At 39.8% G+C, this 24,231-nt stretch overlaps 1 protein-coding gene across 2 annotated transcripts in view; it reads right to left on the reverse strand.

Annotated features, from left to right (window-relative positions):
• SEH1L (SEH1 like nucleoporin) overlaps window positions 1–24,231 on the reverse strand; it is a 118,089-nt gene that overhangs the window by 71,993 nt on the left and 21,865 nt on the right. For both annotated transcript variants that reach the window (XM_053714891.1, XM_053714892.1), the window contains exon 3: window positions 14,685–14,831. In XM_053714891.1, the coding sequence (XP_053570866.1) occupies window positions 14,685–14,831 (147 nt within the window). The remainder of the gene's footprint in view (window positions 1–14,684; window positions 14,832–24,231) is intronic.

The raw sequence follows: 24,231 nt of genomic DNA on the forward strand, positions 1-24,231 counted from the left end.
CATACCAGATCCTGCAGGCCATGCAGGAGCTATTAGAATTACCGACGTTCTCTCTAGATCGATACGAGCAATGACTCGTGGAAGGAGCGCAAACAGAAGAAACAGGTATGCTAGACCGAGAACACAAGGAACCGCCAGAGCATCTATCAGAGCGGCCTGATGATCTCTTGATCTTGAATCGTACTTTGGAAGCTTGGCGTACTGCAGAGACGCCATCAGATCCAACTCCGGCACCCCCCACTTGAGGGTTTACCTGTAGAACACCTCCAGATGGAGAGCCTACTCCTCAGGATGAAAGGTCTGTCTGCTCAGGAAATCCGCTTCCCAGTTGTCCATTCCTAGAATGCGGATGGCAGAAAGACAACAATTGTGAGCTTCCGCCCACTAAATAATCCAAGTCACCTCCTTCATGGCTAAAGAACTCAAGGAGTTCCTCCCTGGTGGTTGATGTAAGCCACTGAGGTGATGTTGTCCGACTGGAACCTGATAAACCGGGCTAAGGACAATTTAGGCCAAGCCATCAGAGCATTGTAAATCTCTCTCAACTCCAAGATGTTTATTGAGAGAGAGCAGACTCATTTCAAGTCCATAGTCCCTGAGCCTTTAACGAGTCCCAGACTGCTCCCCAGCCTAGCAGGCTGGCGTCCGTGGTCACTATAACCCAGGAAGGTCTCCGGAAGCATGTGCCCTGAGACTGATGCTCCTGAGCAAGCCACCACGGGAGAGAGTCTCTTGTCGACTGGTCTAGATCTATCCTCTGAGACAGATCCTAATGGTCTCAGTTCCATTGTCTGAGCATGCATAACTGCAAAGCTCTCAAATGGAATCGAGCAAAGGGAATGATGTCCATAGAAGCAACCATCAGACCAATTACCTCCATACATTGAGCTACTGACGGCTGAACAGTAGACTGAAGATAGAGGAAAGAATCTTGGATTTTCTGACCTCCGTCATAAAATTTTTCATAGATAGGAACCATAATAGATTCTCTAAGAAAACCACCCTTGTAGCTGGAACAACTGAACTCTTCTCCAGATTCACTTTCCATCTGTGGGAATGTAGAAAAGACAAGATTTCTGTATGAGAGTTTGCTTGTTGAAAAGATGGTGCCTGAACCAATATGTCATCCAGGTAGGGGTCCACTGCAATTCCCTGAGACCTGATCACTGCGAAGGGAGCCCCCAGAACTTGTGATGATCCCTGTAGATCGAAACATGAAGATACGAATCCTTCAGGTCTATGGTCATCATGAACTGACCCTCTTAGACCAAAGGAAGAATGGAACGAATGGTTTCCATTTTAAAGGACGGTACCCTGAGAAACTTGTTGAGACACTTTAGGTCTAAAATGGGTCGAAAGGTTCCATCTTTTTTGGGAACCACAAACAGATTTGGATAGAATCCTAGACACTGTTCCTTTACTGGAACAATCACACCCAGGGAGGAAAGGTCCTGAACGCAGTTCAAGAATGCCTCTCTTTTTACCTGGTCTGCAGATAATCTTAAGAGGAGGAATCTGCCCCTGGGAGGGAAAGTTTTGAATTATTTTTTGTTACCCTGAGATACTGTGTCCACAGCCCAAGGATCTGGGACATCTCGTATCCACGCTTGACAAAACAGGTAAAGTCTGCCCCACACTTGATCCGTTCCCAGATCAGGGGCCGACCCTTCATGCTGACTTAGACTCAGCTGAGGGTTTCTTCGATTGCTTCCCCTTATTCCAAGATTAATTGGGCTTCAATGAAGACTAGGACTGTTCCTGCTTGGAAGAGGGAGAGGAAGACTTTTGACCTTTGAAGATACGAAAGGAACGAAAATTACTTTGACGTCCTTTATGTCTGTTCTTCTTGTCTTGTGGTAGAAAAGACCCTTTTCCACCTGTAATATCAGAAATTATTTTTGCAAGACCAGGTCCAAACAAGGTCTTACCCTGGTAAGAAGGCGCCAGAAGCTTGGACTAGGACGTAACATCAGCTGACCAAGATTTTAGCCACAAAACCCTGCGGGCTAATACAGTGAAGCCAGACATATTAGCTCACAGTCTAATAACTTGCATGTTAGCATCAGAATTAAAGGAATTGGCTAGTTTGAGAGCCTTAATCATATCTTGGACCAACAGAGTCTATACTAAAATTGGCTCAGACAAGGCAATACAAACTGCAGATTGTCATTGAAGACCTTGATGAACATACATCTTTTTCAAATAAACTTCCAGTTTCTTGTCAATGGGATCCTTAAAGGTGCAGCTATCCTCTATAGGGATTGTAGTTCTCTTAGCCAGAGTAGAAATAGTCCCTTCTACTTTAGGCACCGTGCGCCATGAATCTTTAATGGATTCATCAACATGAAACATCTTTTTAAAAGACGGGAGACGGGGAGAAAAGTATCCCTGGATTCTCCCATTCCTGTGAAATAATCTCTGTCACACGGTCTGGAACAGGAAACATTTCCACAGAGGAAGGAAGATCATAGTATTTATTAAGTTTACTTGGCTTCTTAGGGTTGACAACGACAGAAGTATCGGAGTCATCCAAATAAGCCAATACCTCCTTTAACAGTACACAAAGGTGTTCAAGATTAAATCTGAAGTTTACTTCTTCAGTATCAGATGAAGGAATCATACTGTCCGAATCTGAGATTTCACCCTCAGAGGCTACTGATGTATCCTCCTCATCAGACTTATGAGGGAGGGCAACCTGCGTAGCAGTAGGTGGAACCGAAACCTTACTATCTTGCTAGGTGGACAGGGCTAGGAGTCCCTCTCCGTTTCTACCTTCTGGGCTGCAATTTTTTTTCCCTTTGTGCATATGGCTTACTTAGCTGCATATTTGAGCTGATGATCCTTCCAGCTGTCCGGCGCCATGGTTTCTGTGATCGAGGTCACTGATATGGCGATAGGCGGCAGGAATACCGTTCCTTATGGTTTCCTTGTGGGGGCCGCCATGTTACTGTGACGTCATTGGTAAAGGGACGTCATGGGGGCCGCGTCTGAAGGCTGTCATAATCGTGCGTGCAAATCTTTCAAAGCTTTGACATAGCCTTCAACAGAGAATGTTTCTCCTTCTTCCTCATTAAAGTACCGACCCTTCCTTTCAGTTTTGTGAACCGGCATCATTGAATCTTCATTTTGGTAAGTGCTATAGCACACGTTTTTGTCACACAAGTAATTTATAAAGAAAAAAGGGGATACAATTGTTTATAAGCTTCTAGGGCTTAATATATTTCGTTATGTGCTCAGCATTAACATGGAGAATGAGAATGATTAAGTCTCAGCTCCAGCCTCAAGCTGGTACAGCTCAGGAGGGGCAACTATAAGGTATAATGTGTGTATCTTGAATGCCTTATGTACATACTATTTATTTGTTTATTTATGGCTGGTTATGCTTTTTTCTTAGTGATACAGCCAGGCCTATGCCCACCTGTTCGCATTGTGCTAATCCTTGCTGGCAAGCAAGACAAGGAACTATAGGGCAGATTTATGATGGAAGCTTTTCTTAATCACCCGATTCTGCCTCTGATGGGGAAACACAAGATCTGATTTTCCCATAATATTTGACACTGCAACAAAAATTTGAATTCATTAAAAGGGATTTTAAGTTCTCTGGGAATTGAGAATGAACTCTCTCAGGTTTTTATCTGATTGGTTCAGTTCAAGTTTTGCATCAGACCAGTATTCCCCTATTTCTGATGTTTTAAAGTCTATATATTCAAATATTTTTGCAAAATCTAAAAAATATGTAAGATTTTTCCCCTGGAAAAACCTTTGCATAACCAATTTGCTGCTCCACCTAAAGGTTGATGCTGCAATCAAAATAGGATATATTTTCCATTTTTATGATGCTGGATCTTTTTAAAGATGTAATGGATAAAAGTATGGAGCAGAATTTGAAAGGAATTTATCTCCATCAGGGAGTCTTATTTAATTGTAGAAGAGCTATCTATTTACAGGCTGTATACTATTCATTGTGTGATAATATAAGCACAACTAACTGCAAACTGTATACTATTAATTGTGTGGTAATAAGAAAATTTATGCTTACCTGATACATTTGTTTCTTTTTAGACAAGATGAATCCACGGATTTCATCCTTACTTGTGGGATTACGCCTACTGGTCAGCAGGAGGAGGCAAAGAGCACCACAGCAGAGCTGTATATATAGCTCCTCCCTTCCCTCCCACTCCAGTCATTCGACCGAAGTTAGGAAGAGAAAGGAAAAGCTAAGGTGCAGAGGTGACTGAAGTTTGACCCCTCTGAGGAAGCGTTTTTTGCAAAACGTATGTCAGGGGTCCTCTGGGATAAGCTCTGTCTTTCCCTATTTAACTAGCTCACCCTAGTTGTTCTGACTTTTCTAGCAGAAAAATTAATAACACTTAAAATTAATATTAACTTAGCCCTCGGATTGTAAGGGCTTAGCCTATATATTTATCCTCATATTTGCTGCTAGTCAGATAGCATTCATTTGACAATTCTGATATCATCAGATTTTCAGTTCATCTGGGGTGAAGTGTTTTTAATTTTTTCAGTCCTTGCTTTAGTATGTGTGGTTTAGTTTACTTTAATAAATTTTAGTGTATCAATTTTCTTTTTTTTTTTTTATATTGTTATAGGGCTTTGCCTATAATCTACCTACACACAGATTTGAGTTACCTATTACATTTTGTAAGCCTTTTTACAATTACTAGTTAGTTGTGACTGAAGTTTAACCAAAATAAAAACCTCTCTCAAATCAAAAACTTTAATTGCTCAACTATGGAAACAACCCTAATCCCCTACCATAGCACAATGGATCAATATCATACATAGAACTATACATTTAGAGTAACATCATTACATGAAAATATCACGCGTAGACTTCTTTCATGAGATACTTTTTATTTGGGAAGATTATATACATAACAAACATGGTAAATGAGCTATCACCAAGGGAGGTCATCTCCATCTATGGACGGGTGGGTGGATAACACATGAAATTCGGGGTACATAACTCAGACGACAATCTCTTCTTTTCAATTCTCTCTTCTTTAATGTTAAAATAAGCTGAGGTTCTAACCGTTGTCTACGGTCATGTCACTGGTAAATGTTTTATTTTGTTGACCTGCTTCTTTGTAACATGATTTTGGACATGTAATACGTACAATTGTATGACTTGTTTTACCTCAATAAAAATATTTATAAAAAAAAAAAAAACTGTCTCAGATAACAGGGCATTTATCAGGTAAGCATAAATGTTCCTTTTCTTTTTAAAGACACGAGTCCACGGATTTCATCCTTACTTGTGGGATACAATACCAAAGCTATAGTACACGGATGATAAGGGAGGGACAAGACAGGGAACCTAAAACGGAAGGCACCACTGCTTGAAGAACCCTTTCTCCCAAAAACAGCCTCAGCCGAGGCAAAAGTTATCAAATTTGTAAAATTTAGAAAAAGTGAACCAAGTTGCAGCCGTGCAAATCTGTTCATCAGAAGCCTCATTTTTGAATGCCCATGAGGAAGCCACAGCCCTAGTGGAATGAGCCGTAATTCTTTCAGGAGGCTGCCGTCCAGCAGTCTCATATGCAAAACGGATGATACTCTTCAGCCAAAAAGAGAGGTAGCCGTAGCTTTCTGACCCTTACTTTTGCCCGAAAAAATGACAAATAAAGAAGACGACTGACGAAAGTCCTTAGTCGCATGTAAGTAAAATTTTAAAGCACGGACTACGTCCAAATTGTGTAGCAGGCGTTCCTTCTGAGGAGGAGGATTAGGACACAAGGAAGGAACGACAATCTCTTGATTAATGTTCTTGTCTGAAACAACTTTAGGAAGGAAACCAAGCTTAGTACGTAAAACCACCTTATCCAAATGAAAAATAAGGTAAGAAGAATTATATTGTAATGCCGAAAGCTCAGACACTCTTCGAGCAGAAGAAATGGCAACAAGAAACAAAACTTTCCAAGATAATAACTTAATATCTATGGAATGCATAGGTTCAAACGGAACCCCTTGAAGAACTTTAAGAACTAAATTCAAACTCCATGGAGGAGCAATTGGTTTAAACACAGGCCTGATTCTAATCAAAGCCTGACAAAAAGATTGAATATCTGGTACATCTGCCAGACGCTTGTGCAACAAAATAGATAAGGCAGAGATGTGACCCTTTAGGGAACTCGCCGATAACCCCTTTTCCAATCCTTCTTGGAGAAAGGACCAAATCCTGGGAATCCTGACTCTACTCCATGAGTAGCCCTTGGATTCACACCAATAAAGATATTTACGCCATATCTTATGGTAAATCTTCCTAGTTACCAGCTTACGTGCCTGGATGAAAGGTCTGCCTGCTCAGAAAATCTACCTCCCAGTTGTCCACCCCTGGGATGTGGATCGCCGACAAATGGCAAGAATAACAACTTCAGCTAGCAATCAAATCACAGAACGCTATCAGCTCATTGCTTTATCAAACCAAGCGGTTCTTAGCTTAACATCCAGCTGGTTATACCGATGTCAGAACTCAGGAAACAACTACGCGGCGTCACTGAACTGACTGAAGCGCGCGAAAATTAGCCCTTCGTGGGCGTCAAAGTCTAAAAACACAGCACGGCTAAGTTTTAACATAAAACTTGATAGCCCCAGAATCCAGTGCCTGTTAATGCTGCCTCCTTTATCGGCTAAGCCATGTATCACGTAGCCATATTAAAGTCACACACAAAGAAAGTGAATCCTGTATTAAACATTCTAAAACCAAGCGGTTCTTAAAATTAAACCCAAGCGTAGCCCAGTGTCGGAACAAAGCCGTCATGTGGGGAAGTCCTGTACTTTAGAGGAGACTATGAGGAGTCTTCCTTTAGAGAAATAAAGGCTGCACTTACCTCTATGCTGTCCGACAACAGGACAGCCTCAACAGGGTTCAGAGGTCCTTTCCCTCCTATAGTCCGGTAGACAAGATAGAGCCTAAGTAAGATTCAGCTGAGGCCATCACAGAAAGGGCAGCATCACAGTATGGGAGGCGCAGTGAGAATTATGTCCCACCAGTTCCCATTGCTCTAAAGCCACCAATAGCTCTACTCTAGAGACTGACATGGACTACGGCTACACCCTGGAAAAAAGTAGCACTCTCTGGCACCACTTTAAAAAATAATAAACTCTTGATTGAAGAATCTAATCTAGCACCTCACTTTACCTCTTCCTATCACTAACTACCTCACAACTTCCTAACTGCTTAAAACCCATCACTACTCTACTGAAGAGATTGACGTGGACTCAGCTAAACCCAAATACTTGCTTGCAGGGAAATGTACCCCGAAAAAGGAATTCATTTTTTCAGACACCAAACTTCACCTCCTCCATTGACAGAGGCAAAGAGAATGACTAGGGATTATGGGTAGGGGAGTGACACTAAGTTTGCTGTGGTGCTCTTTGCCGCTGTGGATTCTCCATATCTTAGGAAAGAAAAAAGAATTCCCCTTAGAATATGCAATGCACTTTCATTATATAATCTGCTAACTTTTCCTATAATTAAAATTGTGTTTCTTGATTGGTGCAGGAGCTCATTTAGATCAGTCACAGAAAAAAAAATAGATAAAACAATGCTTTTTCAAGGGACATGTATCTGTTCTACAAAACAAAAGTTTACATAATCACAGGTTTTAATCATTTTTAACACATTTTGACATTTTAACAAATTAAACAGATCTTTTGTAATGCAGTGTTGTGTACCATTGTTAGCCTGTTCTATGGCGATTTACCACCTGGGTGCAACTTCTTTTAGCTCAGTAATGCTTTACACAGAGTAGAACTTTCCTGTAGTATATCAGTCTGATCCTGCCTATTACGGTCAGTCCAGCGCCGAAATACCAGTCAATACCTCTCTGAACAAGGAACACAGCAACCCCAGACGATCATTTCGGCCTTCATTGGGCCTCTACAGTGAGGTGTAGCCATATTCCTCTAAGCACACTGAGCAAGGAGTTCACTTCTGGTTGCCCCTTTTTCCCATAGGGAGACTAAATATATACAGAGAGAAGTGCACTCACAGGAACGAACAACCGGCTCAATACCATGGTTAGCCTGTTCTATGGAGATTTACCACCTGGGTGCAGCTTCTTTTAGGCCAGTAATGCTTTTCACAGAGTAGAACTTTCCTGTAGTATATCAGTCTGATCCCGCCTATTACGGTCAGTCCAGCGCCAAAAACAGAATTTATGTTTACCTGATAAATTACTTTCTCCAACGGTGTGTCCGGTCCACGGCGTCATCCTTACTTGTGGGATATTCTCTTCCCCAACAGGAAATGGCAAAGAGCCCAGCAAAGCTGGTCACATGATCCCTCCTAGGCTCCGCCTACCCCAGTCATTCGACCGACGTTAAGGAGGAATATTTGCATAGGAGAAACCATATGATACCGTGGTGACTGTAGTTAAAGAAAATAAATTATCAGACCTGATTAAAAAACCAGGGCGGGCCGTGGACCGGACACACCGTTGGAGAAAGTAATTTATCAGGTAAACATAAATTCTGTTTTCTCCAACATAGGTGTGTCCGGTCCACGGCGTCATCCTTACTTGTGGGAACCAATACCAAAGCTTTAGGACACGGATGAAGGGAGGGAGCAAATCAGGTCACCTAAATGGAAGGCACCACGGCTTGCAAAACCTTTCTCCCAAAAACAGCCTCAGAAGAAGCAAAAGTATCAAACTTGTAAAATTTGGTAAAAGTGTGCAGTGAAGACCAAGTCGCTGCCCTACATATCTGATCAACAGAAGCCTCGTTCTTGAAGGCCCATGTGGAAGCCACAGCCCTAGTGGAATGAGCTGTGATTCTTTCAGGAGGCTGCCGTCCGGCAGTCTCGTAAGCCAATCTGATGATGCTTTTAATCCAAAAAGAGAGAGAGGTAGAAGTTGCTTTTTGACCTCTCCTTTTACCAGAATAAACAACAAACAAGGAAGATGTTTGTCTAAAATCCTTTGTAGCATCTAAATAGAATTTTAGAGCGCGAACAACATCCAAATTGTGCAACAAACGTTCCTTCTTCGAAACTGGTTTCGGACACAAAGAAGGCACGACTATCTCCTGGTTAATGTTTTTGTTAGAAACAACTTTTGGAAGAAAACCAGGTTTAGTACGTAAAACCACCTTATCTGCATGGAACACCAGATAAGGAGGAGAACACTGCAGAGCAGATAATTCTGAAACTCTTCTGGCAGAAGAAATTGCAACCAAAAACAAAACTTTCCAAGATAATAACTTAATATCAACGGAATGTAAGGGTTCAAACGGAACCCCCTGAAGAACTGAAAGAACTAAGTTGAGACTCCAAGGAGGAGTCAAAGGTTTGTAAACAGGCTTGATTCTAACCAGAGCCTGAACAAAGGCTTGAACATCTGGCACAGCTGCCAGCTTTTTGTGAAGTAACACAGACAAGGCAGAAATCTGTCCCTTCAAGGAACTTGCAGATAATCCTTTCTCCAATCCTTCTTGGAGAAAGGATAGAATCTTAGGAATCTTTACCTTGTCCCAGGGGAATCCTTTAGATTCACACCAACAGATATATTTTTTCCATATTTTGTGGTAAATATTTCTAGTTACAGGCTTTCTGGCCTGAACAAGAGTATCAATAACAGAATCTGAGAACCCTCTTTTTGATAAAATCAAGCTTTCAATCTCCAAGCAGTCAGCTGGAGTGAGACCAGATTCGGATGTTCGAACGGACCTTGAACAAGAAGGTCTCGTCTCAAAGGTAGCTTCCATGGTGGAGCCGATGACATATTCACCAGATCTGCATACCAAGTCCTGCGTGGCCACGCAGGAGCTATCAAGATCACCGACGCCCTCTCCTGATGGATCCTGGCTACCAGCCTGGGGATGAGAGGAAACGGCGGGAATACATAAGCTAGTCTGAAGGTCCAAGGTGCTACTAGTGCATCTACTAGAGTCGCCTTGGGATCCCTGGATCTGGACCCGTAGCAAGGAACCTTGAAGTTCTGACGAGAGGCCATCAGATCCATGTCTGGAATGCCCCACAGTTGAGTGATTTGGGCAAAGATTTCCGGATGGAGTTCCCACTCCCCCGGATGCAATGTCTGACGACTCAGAAAATCCGCTTCCCAATTTTCCACTCCTGGGATGTGGATTGCAGACAGGTGGCAGGAGCGAGTCTCCGCCCATTGAATGATTTTGGTCACTTCTTCCATCGCCAGGGAACTCCTTGTTCCCCCCTGATGGTTGATGTACGCAACAGTCGTCATGTTGTCTGATTGAAACCGTATGAACTTGGCCTTCGCTAGCTGAGGCCAAGCCTTGAGAGCATTGAATATCGCTCTCAGTTCCAGAATATTTATCGGGAGAAGAGATTCTTCCCGAGACCAAAGACCCTGAGCTTTCAGGGATCCCCAGACCGCGCCCCAGCCCATCAGACTGGCGTCGGTCGTGACAATGACCCACTCTGGTCTGCGGAAGGTCATCCCTTGTGACAGGTTGTCCAGGGACAGCCACCAACGGAGTGAGTCTCTGGTCCTCTGATTTACTTGTATCTTCGGAGACAAGTCTGTATAGTCCCCATTCCACTGACTGAGCATGCACAGTTGTAATGGTCTTAGATGAATGCGCGCAAAAGGAACTATGTCCATTGCCGCTACCATCAAACCTATTACTTCCATGCACTGCGCTATGGAAGGAAGAGGAACGGAATGAAGTGTCCGACAAGAGTCTAGAAGTTTTGTTTTTCTGGCCTCTGTCAGAAAAATCCTCATTTCTAAGGAGTCTATTATTGTTCCCAAGAAGGGAACCCTTGTCGACGGAGATAGAGAACTCTTTTCCACGTTCACTTTCCATCCGTGAGATCTGAGAAAGGCCAGGACTATGTCCGTGTGAGCCTTCGCTTGAGGAAGGGACGACGCTTGAATCAGAATGTCGTCCAAGTAAGGTACTACTGCAATGCCCCTTGGTCTTAGCACCGCTAGAAGGGACCCTAGTACCTTTGTGAAAATCCTTGGAGCAGTGGCTAATCCGAAAGGAAGCGCCACGAACTGGTAATGCTTGTCCAGGAATGCGAACCTTAGGAACCGATGATGTTCCTTGTGGATAGGAATATGTAGATACGCATCCTTTAAATCCACCGTGGTCATGAATTGACCTTCCTGGATGGAAGGAAGAATTGTTCGAATGGTTTCCATCTTGAACGATGGAACCTTGAGAAACTTGTTTAAGATCTTGAGATCTAAGATTGGTCTGAACGTTCCCTCTTTTTTGGGAACTATGAACAGATTGGAGTAGAACCCCATCCCTTGTTCTCCTAATGGAACAGGATGAATCACTCCCATTTTAAAATAACGGAACCGGAGCCGTTTTTAACTTTAACCCCTTTACAGTCCCTGGTATCTGCTTTGCTGAGACCCAACCAAGCCCAAAGGGGAATACGATACCAAATGATGCCTTCAGAAAGTCTTTTCTATGTATCAGAGCTCCTCACACATGCGACTGCATGTCATGCCTCTCAAAAACAAGTGCACAATACCGGCGCGAAAATGAGGCTCTGCCTATGATTAGGGAAAGCCCCTAAAGAATAAGGTGTCTAAAACAGTGCCTGCCGATATTATTTTACCAAAATACCCATATTAAATGATTCCTCAAGGCTAAATATGTGTAATATATGAATCGATTTAGCCCAGAAAAAGTCTACAGTCATAATAAGCCCTTGTGAAGCCCTTATTTACTTTCTGAATAAACATGGCTTACCGGATCCCATAGGGAAAATGACAGCTTCCAGCATTACATCGTCTTGTTAGAATGTGTCATACCTCAAGCAGCAAAAGACTGCTCACTGTTCCCCCAACTGAAGTTAATTCCTCTCAACAGTCCTGTGTGGAACAGCCATGGATTTTAGTAACGGTTGCTAAAATCATTTTCCTCTTACAAACAGAAATCTTCATCTCTTTTCTGTTTCAGAGTAAATAGTACATACCAGCACTATTTTAAAATAACAAACTCTTGATTGAATAATAAAAACTACAGTTAAACACTAAAAAACTCTAAGCCATCTCCGTGGAGATGTTGCCTGTACAACGGCAAAGAGAATGACTGGGGTAGGCGGAGCCTAGGAGGGATCATGTGACCAGCTTTGCTGGGCTCTTTGCCATTTCCTGTTGGGGAAGAGAATATCCCACAAGTAAGGATGACGCCGTGGACCGGACACACCTATGTTGGAGAAATACCAGGCAATTCCTATCTGAACAAGAAACCTCTTTGTCAGTGAGGTGTAGCCATATTCCTCTAAGCACACTGAGCAAGGAGTCCACGTCTGGTTGGTTATATAAAAGTGACTTTTTGGCAAAATAAAAAAAGTTAATGACTTTTTGTTTTTGAAACAATGCTGCATCTATAAGACAGCTAAATGTCCCTTTAAGGGTGCAAGTGCTAGTGGGTAGCATCAAGTAAAGGAAAAGATTTTTCCCCCCCAAATGAAAGCGCATTGATACAAGTCTTGCCAAAGCTCAGGGATCAACACTACCAATTACTAATGGCTGGATCTTACTTGTAGTATTCTACTTATTTTTATAATATAGGTAGAATACCCTTTATCAAAACTGCTTGGGACCGGAAAAGGTTTGAATTTTGGAATATTTGCGTCTGTTAAATGGGATAGTTTGGAGTGGTGGATGGCACCAAGTGTAAACAACAATATGTTATGTAATTTAGTCAATGTTTACATGCACGAACACAGCTTATACAGGCAACCTAAAGTTATTTTTTTATCATTTAATACTTTTGTATACATAGTATACAAACACACACACTATACATATATATATATACACACACACATATATATATATACATACACACCACTAGCAAAAAGAGTATGACTCACTGAAGGCTCAGATGATGGTAGCATTTTTTTAGCATTCAAGGTAGGTTTTATACATAATGCTATTGCACACTTGATAGACTACAGTATAGTAACTATAACTTTTATATGCACTGGAAAACAAAAAAAAGTGTGTGACTCACTTTATTGCTGTAATGCTCGTGGGATATTCCTCTATCAGACCGAACTCGGACAATAGTCTTGTTATCCCGGCATCGAGCCAGAAAGATAGGGAACATCCCAGAGCAGAGAAAGTCCACAAGATGAGGGAAGCAGCACTCACCACAGGCAGGGTACTCTTCAGCGGCAATGGTAGAGCAGTCCAAGGTAAACCACTAGAATGGTCAGGCAGGGTTTGGCAACGGTAAAGCAGTCCAAAGGCAAACCACTAGAATGGTCGGGCAGGCAGGGTTTGGCAACAGAGAGGCAATCCAGAATAATAGGGGTTAACAGGCAGAGTAGTCAGGCAAGCAGAGTTCAGCAGCAGAGTATCAATCCAGCAATTCAGGGGTATAACAGGCAGAGTTCAGCAGCAGTATATCAATCAAGCAATTCAGGGGTATAACAGGCAGAGTAGTCAGACAGGTAGGGTTCAAACACAAAATGGCAATATAGCAGTAACGATCTATCACACCCAGGAGTAACACCTATACTTGGACAGTGATAGATCATTTTGAAAGGACTTACAAAGGCCCAGGATTCGCGCCACAGGCGTCCGGACCAGCATCAGTGAGAGAGGAGCGTGCGGAGATGACGTCAGCGTTGCATGCATCCGGGCCCGACACAGCCCCTGGCAACAAGCAGGGAAGGAGACGCCACGCCCCTAGCAACGGCTAGAGCGGCGCGGCATCACAATTGCTATATCCGCTTTATTGCAGTGGTCTGTAACTGAACCAGCAATATATTCAAGGTACGCCTGTATTTGCATTTTACAACACAAAAATCAAACCAAAAACACAGGCAGAGAATACTTACAGGCAAAAAAAAAAAAGAAGAAGTTATTTTTTATATCTTTTAAATAGTCATTGGATTTCAGAAAAAGTTTGGATTTTGTAATTCCAGATATGGAAACTTGTACCTGTATATACAGACTCATTAGCAAGCTCTTTAACCCTTTGGCTGCTAAGCCATTTCCCACCTGGGTGCTAATGTTTTATTTATTATTATTTTAGAAATTTAAAACATTTTTTTTTTTTTTTTTACAGACCCCCAATACTTACACTGTTGGAAAGGGTAGGCGATTACCTTTCCAACAATGGGTCTTAGGGGTCTGTAGCTGCTTAGATGCCTGAGATACAGGCTTCTAAGCAGCATGCCCCCTCCTCCTATACTTAACATTGTTAAGTATAAATAGAGTTGCGCGGTGACGTCATCACGTAATTGCGCGTGACGTCACCGCGCATCACATGAAGCCCCGGCGATGCCTACAGGCACAATCTCCGGGGTAGGAGCAGTAAGGAGCCCCCAGATCTCCCTCAAGGTGGGAGAGTGCTCATGACGGCTCTGAGTCGTCATTAGCACCAAAGTGAGAAACTCTGTGACGGCTCAGAGCTGTCATTAGCACTCAAAGGGTTAATGGAGATTTGGCTGGACAGCAACAACACTTCATTTTTCTAAATATGATACAATTTTGCTATCCTTTGCCGTAATACTTACATTAAAAAAAAAAAAATAAGTATCTGAATAACAGGTATTTTTTTCGATAAAAATTTTATTGAATATAAACAGAGAATAAACAAAAATAAGAGTTCCTTATAAGGAGTAATAATAGTTATAATCTACTCAGCATTATCTCTATAAATTTCCTAAAGATAAATCCTAAAATCTATGGGAGAAATCTTACCCAGTGGCTCTGTCCTTGACGTTTGTCATTTGATTCACCAACAATTTCTTCCCATACTGCAGCAGTTCTATCAAATGAACAGGAAGCTAGTACCTGGCCAAATTCTGGGTGAGCCCAAGTGACCCTCCACACAGAACCACTGTGTGTCTGTAAGAGAAAAGATAGAAATAAGATACTTCTGGAAAGAAGTAAAAAGGGAATTCTAAAAATAAATGCCAGCATATAAACAAAAAGGTGAAGTACTCTCATCAAGCTCACAGTAAAAGGACAGACAGACATTGCAAAGGACAACTACCATCTACCACTAAAGCTTTAAATATTACCAAAGAATTGAATCACTGTTTTTACAAGTCATGAACTGTGTTTAATAGAATACTTTTGTCATTCGTTAAGAAGAAAAACCTTAAGTTCTTTGAAAATTGAAAAAGGTGGACATTTTGGTTTGATCTCTGCTCTCCAGAACAACCCATTCAATGATAGTTAGATCTGTAGATTGAGGAGGTCATAAAATGCATATGGAATATCGGAACATCACAAAGGAATAGTTTTTGAACCATAAGTTGCACCTAAACCTTTAAAATGGCCTAATCTTTCTGGTTTATAAGAAGACTGCCTATAACATGCGTAATATTGGAAATTGACATGATATGCTGATGTCATTCTTTAGCTTTCTCTAAATGTAAACCTTGTCCTGATGAAGAAGAGATCCTAAAAGATAACTCATCAGATTGTGCTACATTTTCATTAGTTGCTAAAGAATAACAAGTCTTTATATTTTTAAAACAAAAAAAAATCCTTTTTTCTGCAATTATTTTTCAATAGAAAAAATCCCATGGCCATAAAGTAGTACAAAAATGTACTAATTTGCAGTTATCAGTTCAAGCCAAAAAGGGTCGGATATATATTAGAGTTAGCCTTAAAGTAAGCAGGGTGCATTTCAATATCTGAATACAAGAAATTGCTCAATTTTAAATATGTGAAAAGGGGTCAAAAGAAATAATGGAAACATATTGCAAAGTTATTTAACTATGCATAAAAATCTCAGGGCGTTTACTGTCCCTTGAAAGTGCCCTTACCTCCCTCGCTGTTTCTGGTAGAGGGACAAAAGACATAATTTGAAAGAGGAGAGTCTGCTCCTACAAATGTCACTAGTACCTCTAGCACAAACAGGGGGTGATAGGGCCTCTGAACTCACCTTCTTCAGGTTAATCTGCACATTAAGAGCTGTTCTTTTTTAGGACATTTTTTTCTGTGATCATCTGCATTTTACAGGCTCAAGAAACAACACTTGAAAGAGGGGAGTCCACAATTTCCAATATGTGATTGCATATCCCTGAAAGATGAAGATCACCCACTTAGGCAGCAATAAATCTGCACTTAAAATATCTGTTTAACCTGTGGGGGAGGGGGTTCAAATAGATCCTCAGTCTCCCAACCAGTTGTGTTAGAGGAACAAGTGACCCCTTATTTGAAAGAGATAGGGGCTCTATTAGAGAAGCCCTCCACAGGAACATACAAATCCGTGGCTGCAGACACGCTGAATAAGTGACTCAAATACGAAATACACTTGCTGGTGCTGAACCAAAAATGGGCCGGCTCCTATGCTTTCATTCCTGCTTTTTAAATAAAGATAGCAAGAGAAGAAAAAATAATAATAGGAGTAATTTAGAAAGTTGCTTAAAATTGCATGCTTTGTCTGAATCATGAAAGAAAAAATTTTGGATTTGTGTCCCTTTAAGCCGGGTGTAGGCAGAAACAGCAATCTCCTACTACTGGATACAGAACACAAAAAGGATATTGCCGCACTCATGTGATTCTTTAAAAACAAAAAAACTTTATTCGATTAAAAAAATGCAGCACTTACTCAGATCTATGAGTAAGCGCTGGCAAGGGGTGCGAAACACACAAGATGTCATCTCCTTGTGTGTAAGCATTTGTAAACTTTTTTTTTTTTTTTTTTTTTTATATAGTTTTTATTGAAACAGAATGGGTACAGCTTGAAGACAAAGAAGACATCATATTACAGGCATATAATGGCACTTTATAATTATATCTCCATCTTCATCTAGTAATAAAGTTCAAACAAAATAAATTCTCGCACCCATAATGGGGTTTTTTTTATTTTTTATTTTTTATGCCCTAACGCCTTTCTCTCCACAGTGGGAGAGGGGGGGCATCCATTCATCCACTCATACCAGGAACAATAACAAGGAAAAGAAGGGAGAGAGAAGAAGAAAAAAAAAAAAAAAAAAAAAAAAAAAAAAGGAGAAGAATACTCTCTGTTACCCCTCTCCTCTCAGCCACCCCCTCTCCCCCTATTACCTATATTCTCCACCCAGCCCTCTCCTGCTAATCATCCCAGATCAGTACCATTCAGTTGGGAAGACCCCTGTCAGAATCAAAGTTTCAAAGTATTCTGTTCTTCGCAAATTAAAAATAAGGGAGAACTGAATATCACGTGGGTAAGATAAAATAACTCTTAGCCATTTTGAGAAGAAAGCTTTAATTTTTCTTTTTTGTGGGACTGAGATACTCATTTGTTCAAAAATTAACTGTGCATGTATTGAATTTATGAAGCAAGACATAGGAGGGGCCTTTTTACTTTTCCAGTGTTTTAATATTAGGTTACGTCCCAACATGATTGTCGTATTAATAAGGTTGATATTATCTCTATTTGTCTCTGTAGTGGCAAGAAAAAAAATATGTTTAGGTGTAATCTTTAGTCTAGTGTCTAGCATCTTATTGAGCCAAAATTCTATTTTGATCCAGAACTGCAGAATTTTGGGGCATTCCCAGAAACAATGCACTGTATCTGCACCTGGATTATTACATCTGGGACAATTATTAGCGGAATTTGAATTTCATTTAGTCATTTTCATTGGCGTCAAATAGGCCTTGCTAATTAATTTTATATGTGATTCTTTCCAGACTGTCGAGATAGAAGCACTCTTGACCCACTTGAAACTTGCTTTTAGCATATCTACAGTCATGTTATCAAAATGGGTTTTCCATTTCTCAGAGAGACTATTAATTATTAACTGACCCTGTTTAGCAAGCATAATTTTATATAGTAAGGCGATACTATGTTTGCCTGTTTTATAATATGTTAAATATGTTTCAATTTGTCCCCATCCTTCACGTTCTAAATTTGATATTTTATTTTCTGCTATAAAATGTCTGATTTGCAAGTAAGCGAAGAAGTTTTTATTTGAAAGATCAAATTCTCTGGCAATGTCCTCAAACGATCTAATCTGAAGATAATTATTTAAACATTGATAGACATAAAATAGGCCTTTTTGGGACCATACATTATAGACTTCATAGGATAAACCTGGCGTAAATTTTGGGTTACCTTGTATTGGTAGGAGTGGAGATATTTCAAAGTTAAGATTAAGTAGATTATTCAGTTTCTGCCATGCTTCAATAGTGTTACGTATTAATAGCATCTTTTTAATATCCTTTGGTAGATATGGTATTGGGCAATGCAACAAAGCTTTCAATGTATATGGAGCACTAAGTTGTTCTTCCATATACACATGTGTCAGGTAGTTGGCTTCTGTTACCCAGTCAAATGCGAAACGAGCTAATGTGGCTATGTTATACTTTTTAATATCTGGAAAAGATAAACCGCCGTCTTCAAATCTGAGTGTTAGTTTTGCTATAGAAAGCATATGTCTCTTGTTATTCCAGAAGAAATTAGCACATTCTCTATTATATCTTTTTATATCTTGACTCTTTATAAATAGTGGTAGATTTTGCATAATATACGTTAATTGAGGAAACAAGAGATAGTTTTTATAATCATTACCTTGGCCGAGAGGGAGATAGGGAACATAATCCAGCGTTGTAATTTCTCTGAAGCTTTTTTTAAAGAAAGGAGAGTAATTTAATTTATACCATTGGTTTGGGTCTACATGGAAATTTAGTCCTAGATAATTAATACTTAAAGACTCTTGGAAAGGATGATCTTGTGTGCTTTTTTTCGTCTTATGTAACCAGAGGATTTCGGACTTATTAGCATTAATTTTATAACCTGAAATAGAACCAAACATATCGATAATATTTAAGGCCTGTGGTATATTCCTCTCTGTGTTTCTAATATATAATAACAAATCATCTGCATATAAAGATAATACTAGTTTCTCTTGGCCTAATCTAATACCTTGTAGTTCTTGTCGCAATGTAACCGCCAGAGGTTCTATAGCAAGATTGAATAATAGCGGGGAAAGTGGGCATCCCTGTCTCGTTCCTCTATATAGTGTTAAATTCGAAGTGTAACTGCCATTAATTATAATACTGGACCGGGGATGGTCATATAGAATTTTAATAAATTGCGCGAAATGGCCTGAAAAACCAAAAAAGTTTAAAGTCGAGAATAGATGATCCCAGCCCACGGAATCAAACGCTTTTTCGGCGTCGATTGTAATTAATGCAAAGTCCTGATTGTCTGTTTTTCTCTCTGATACTTTATTCCAGAAGTACTCTAGTACTAAAGCTACTTTCCGCATATTTTTGGTAGAGGATCTTTGGTACATAAAGCCCGTTTGATCAATATGAATGATTGGATCAAGACAGAATTTTAATCGGTTTGCAACGATATGAGTTAGTAACTTATAGTCTACATTAAGTAGTGAAATGGGCCTATATGACTTAGGATCTAGTGGGTCTTTCCCTTTTTTCAAGATCAGTGATATGATAGAATCTGAAAAATACTTTGACATATTTATGCCATCTATGTAATATCCATTAAACAATAAGACTAGAGTATCTGCTATCTCTGATCTGAGTATTTTGTACATTTCTACGGGTATCTGGTCGGGGCCAGGAGCTTTATTGACTTAAGCATTATTTATAGCTTCTAGAACTTCCTCTTTCCTAATCGGTCTATTAAGGGCGCTAACTGCTTCTTGAGATATTTTAGGCAAGCTGATCTTATGCCAAAAGTTATTCTTATTCTCCATATTAATTTCTTTTGCTGCATATAGATTTTGATAGTATTCTAGGAAAACATTTTTAATTCTTGCTTGATCAGTGACTCTATTTGTTCCCTCATAAATTGCTTCTATTGTATTGGATTTTTTCCTGGCCTTGTCCAACCTAGATAAAAATTGGGCCGACTTCCCGAATTGGCCTTTATATTTGGTACTTATTTTAAGTTCTTCCCGGGCGACCTTTTGTTTGATAAAAATATTCCTTTCTGCTTTAGCTGTTTTATATTTATCCCCAAGCTGCTTAGAGGGGTTATTAATATATTTGGTATATGCATTCTTTACTTGTTTAGATAGAAGAATTTCCCTTTCCTGTGATTTCCTTTTTTTTGCAATCATATATGCTTTAATATGTCCTCTTAGAAAGGCCTTAGCGGTTTCCCAAAATATTTCTATTTTCCCACGATACGCTCTATTTAAGAAGTCGTATTCTCTCCATTTACTTTTAAGCCAGTTATTAAATTCTATATTATCTGCTAAAAATTTTGGAAAGAAAAAGTTATTTCTTTCTCTATTCTGGGTTGGTAGTAGGTGAAAGTCTAAAGAAATAATTGCGTGATCTGAAATCAATATGTCCAGTATTTCTGCCTTGACTTCTAATTTGATTAAAGAGCTGGACAGCAAGAAAAAAATCTATCCGAGAGAAGGAACCATGACTTTTGGAGTCACAGGTGAAAGACCTTGTATCAGGGTGCTGCAATCGCCAGATGTCATGTAGCTTTAGATCTTTGCATATTTGTTTAAAAATTTTTGCCTTCTGTTTAGAAAAAGTAGACTTTTTAGAGGAGCTTTTATCCAATTTTTCTGTGGGTATTAGATTAAAATCACCCGCTAGAATTATATTCTGTCCATGAAATTTGGTTAACATAAAAACTAAGTTATTCCAGAAGCTAGGCTCTGTATTATTAGGACCATATACATTACAAATCACCAATTGAAGGCCGTCCACCTGTATCTCCTAGACCACCCATCTCTCTTGCGGATCTAAAATTATATTCAAGATACTATAAACTAGCTTTTTATTTATCAGAATGGCAACTCCTTTTTTCCTTCTGGAACAGGGAGCAGCTATCACCTCTCCAACCCATTTACTTTTAAGTTTCACAATTTCCTTCATTTTTAAGTGTGTTTCCTGTAGTAGGACTATGTCAGGATTGTGTTTGCCCAGTTGTCTAAGTATTGTTTTCCTCTTGATTGGGGAGGTGATACCCCCCACATTCCATGATAGACACCTAATATTTCCTTTTATTTATAAAACATTCCTGATCCGAACGGGGTAAGAGGGGGAGGGGAGTAGGGGGCAGAGAGCAAGTGAAGCAAAAAGGGAAGAAGAAGAAAAAAAAAAAAAAAAAAAAAGGGGGGGGGGAAGCACCCACGCAAGCATTCATACTACCATGTGGACAACAAAAAATCCCCAGCCAAAACAAAGTATAATTTGCTAGTTCCTCTAGCATGTAAATCAGCTTAAATAAAAACCTATATATCATAAATGCAGAATAGATTTCAATTTCATCAAATATATTGACTAGCACCATAAATATGCTCAAGTTAGATTACCTAAGATGTGTTCCTTAAATCTTATGTGAGTGATATCTTATGTTTTTTGAAATACGCTTTGGCCTCTTCTAAATTATCTAGTTTAACTATGCCGTCCTTTTCTTCTATGAGAATTTTTGCTGGATACAATAATTTTGCTAAGAAGCCCTCTTGTATCAGCTTTGTACAAAAGGGTGCCATCTCTTTCCTCCTAAAAGCTGTATCTGAGGAATAGTCTTGAAAAGCTAAGATTTTATTTCCTCCAATATGAAAGTTTTCAATTTTTCTATATGCTCTAAGCGTATTTGTTTTATCCTGAAAGTTCAGAAATTTTATCAAGATTGGCCTATATGTGTTTTTCCCATTATCTCTAGTTCTAGGGGGACCCAGTCTGTGGGCCCTTTCTATGAGTAATGGCACCTGTATAATACCTAGGGCTTGAGGGAGAGTTATTGATGCAAATTGTAGAAGGTCTTTATATTGATCTGTCTCAGGCAATCCTATTATTTTTAAATTATTCCGCCTGGAGCGGTCTTCTAAATCATCTATCCTGGCAGTCAACATTGTATTTTTTTTTTCAAGGTCTAATATTCTTTGAGAGTGATTGTTAGATATATCTTCTACTGTAGAAACTCTATCCTCTACTTCCGTAAGTCTATTGGCGAATACTTTTAGTTCTGATGATAGCCCAGATATTTGGATTTTAAGTAGTTCAAATTGGGGCATGAAAATATCACTGAGCTGGGTAATTAGTGGTTGTAAGTCTGCTTTTAAATTGATTCCTTCGCTAGCATTTTCCATCATGATGTCCGATGTACGTGGCTTCCTGTCTTTTATTTTAGGTGGCATGGTCTGTGAAAGTGTATTGTGAGGGGAGAGAAATTTTTCCATATATTTCTCGTGTACGTGGGGGAAAGAATAGAGTTGGCCACTTAGAAGTGGATAGACAAGTAAAAACTATACGTGGTTTAGGGGGGAGTAAGCCCCACTTGTGGGAGTATAAAAAGTGAGAGAGAAAAAAAAAAAAAAAGGGGACAAAGTGTAGATAATGTGCAATCTATAAAGTGATTTAAATGACCATGATTATAGCCGCAACACAGTACATCGTGCCCTAGATTTAAATTTATTTTTTTTTAGAAAATTTGCCTTGTTGCTCCTACTACTAGACAGTTTGAGAAAGGGAAAGGAGTAGAAAACTGTTCCTACTGCAGGAAATATAGATAATGTTTGTAACTTTTACTTAAATTTAGATCCCCAGTTGGTGCCTTAACTATTTAGAATAAACTATGTTATAATATCAATTTAGACCACTTTCCTTAAATTGATCCTAAAAAGGAGTATCCTTTTTCTCTTGATGTATTTTACCCAGAAGTCAGTAATAACCTTCAATTCAATATATAACTCTATGTTTCACTTGAAAATTTAACACACGATCCAAATATAAAACACCTGCATCTGCTTCCTTCTACTAAATCTACATAGACTGAAATTTCCATATATTATCTGTTTAAAGATCTATAAAGCATTAATTCAGGAAATAGCGGTTGTAATAAATTCCCTCTTATGCTCCTTATATTAAACGGGACAATATTGTACCCAATATAGAGCTGATCCTAATATACTAGATATATAGCGTTTGTATTTGGGAATAATTTTAACACAAATTCCCTAAATTAACCCAAGGATCTAGATATCTCAATTTATCTATTACAAGAGATATTTTTATAGTCCAGACTTAATTCTATGGACTCTTTAGCCTATTAGCAATTTAACATGTAATTTATATAAAGATAGCCTGAGTCATCTATCTGCCAATAAATCTAAATTTCTAGTTTCTCCTGGTATCTACCTCGAAATATAAGCTCACAGTTTAAGTCAGTATACTCAATCTATTATAACATTTTCAAGCGCTATAACGAAGATATATATGCAGTTTCACACATATGAAATAAACTATATAACAGGCAGGCAACAGTTTCCAAGTTCTTAGTATTATGTTGCCACAATGTATATGAATTGGCTTGGTTCCCAACTATTGTTATATCTGTGGCGAAAAGAAACAAGTTGTTGCCATCCAAAAAAACAACTGTGTATGCTCTCAGGATCACATCAGGATAGATTAGTTATTACGCTAAAATTTGTAGATACAAAAGTTAAAGGCAATGTTCATATGTCTGCAAACAACGTATTATAGCCTTAAAATAGAGGCTTAAGTAAAGAAAGTACTTGCGTGTTGAGGATTTTGGATAAATTTTCCTTGCCCAGGATAGACCTTGTTACCCCTGCACAGCGATCTTTAAACAGTGATAGTCTCTGCATCCAGGAATTAACTCTGCGATAGTCTCTGCAGGCCAGGGCTTTGCTAAGAGGGATAATCTCCAGTGTTTTACTCCGTTAAGACCGGGCTCTAATTGCCCCCCCACTTCCAACTTCAGGAGGTCTTCTTTTCTTTTCCCACAGCAGCAGCGTTCTCACCAACCAGAGTTTCCTATCCTTCCGTCAGCTGCGCTGCCGCCTTACTCCTCGCGAAAGGGAAATCCCCAGACTCCAGTACAGCGGGGCAGATACAACACTCCTGCTCCAATAGACGTTTCCACGCTCCGTAGTAGAGCCGGTCTGTATTCTCAGCCAGGTGAGGGAGTTGGAACAACCAGGATTTTATCCTCTCGACATCCTCCGTATCAGAGCCGATATATGTGGACACGATCAGCCTCCTCTCGGCAACGGTTCTCAGCCAGGTGAGAGAGCCAGAGCATTCAGGGTTTTTTTTTTTTTTTTTTCCTCGGCGTTCCTCCGCAGTAGAATCGGTCAGTATGGGGGAGGTCAGTCTCTTCTCAGCGTCAGCTCTCAGCCAGGTGAGAAGAATCAGGATAGTCAGGGTTTCTTTCTCAGTGTTCACCTCAGCCGCTCCATAAACAAGGCGTGAGGACTTAGTCAGACCTCTATTTTTAAGAAGTGGCACCCCTTATGTTAAGTGCAGCATTGGTCCGATTCTCTGCTAAGTAAATTCAGTCTCTATTCTT

The sequence above is a fragment of the Bombina bombina genome, chromosome 5 (genome assembly GCF_027579735.1).
Source record: "Bombina bombina isolate aBomBom1 chromosome 5, aBomBom1.pri, whole genome shotgun sequence".
In the NCBI taxonomy this organism is placed as follows: domain Eukaryota; kingdom Metazoa; phylum Chordata; class Amphibia; order Anura; family Bombinatoridae; genus Bombina; species Bombina bombina.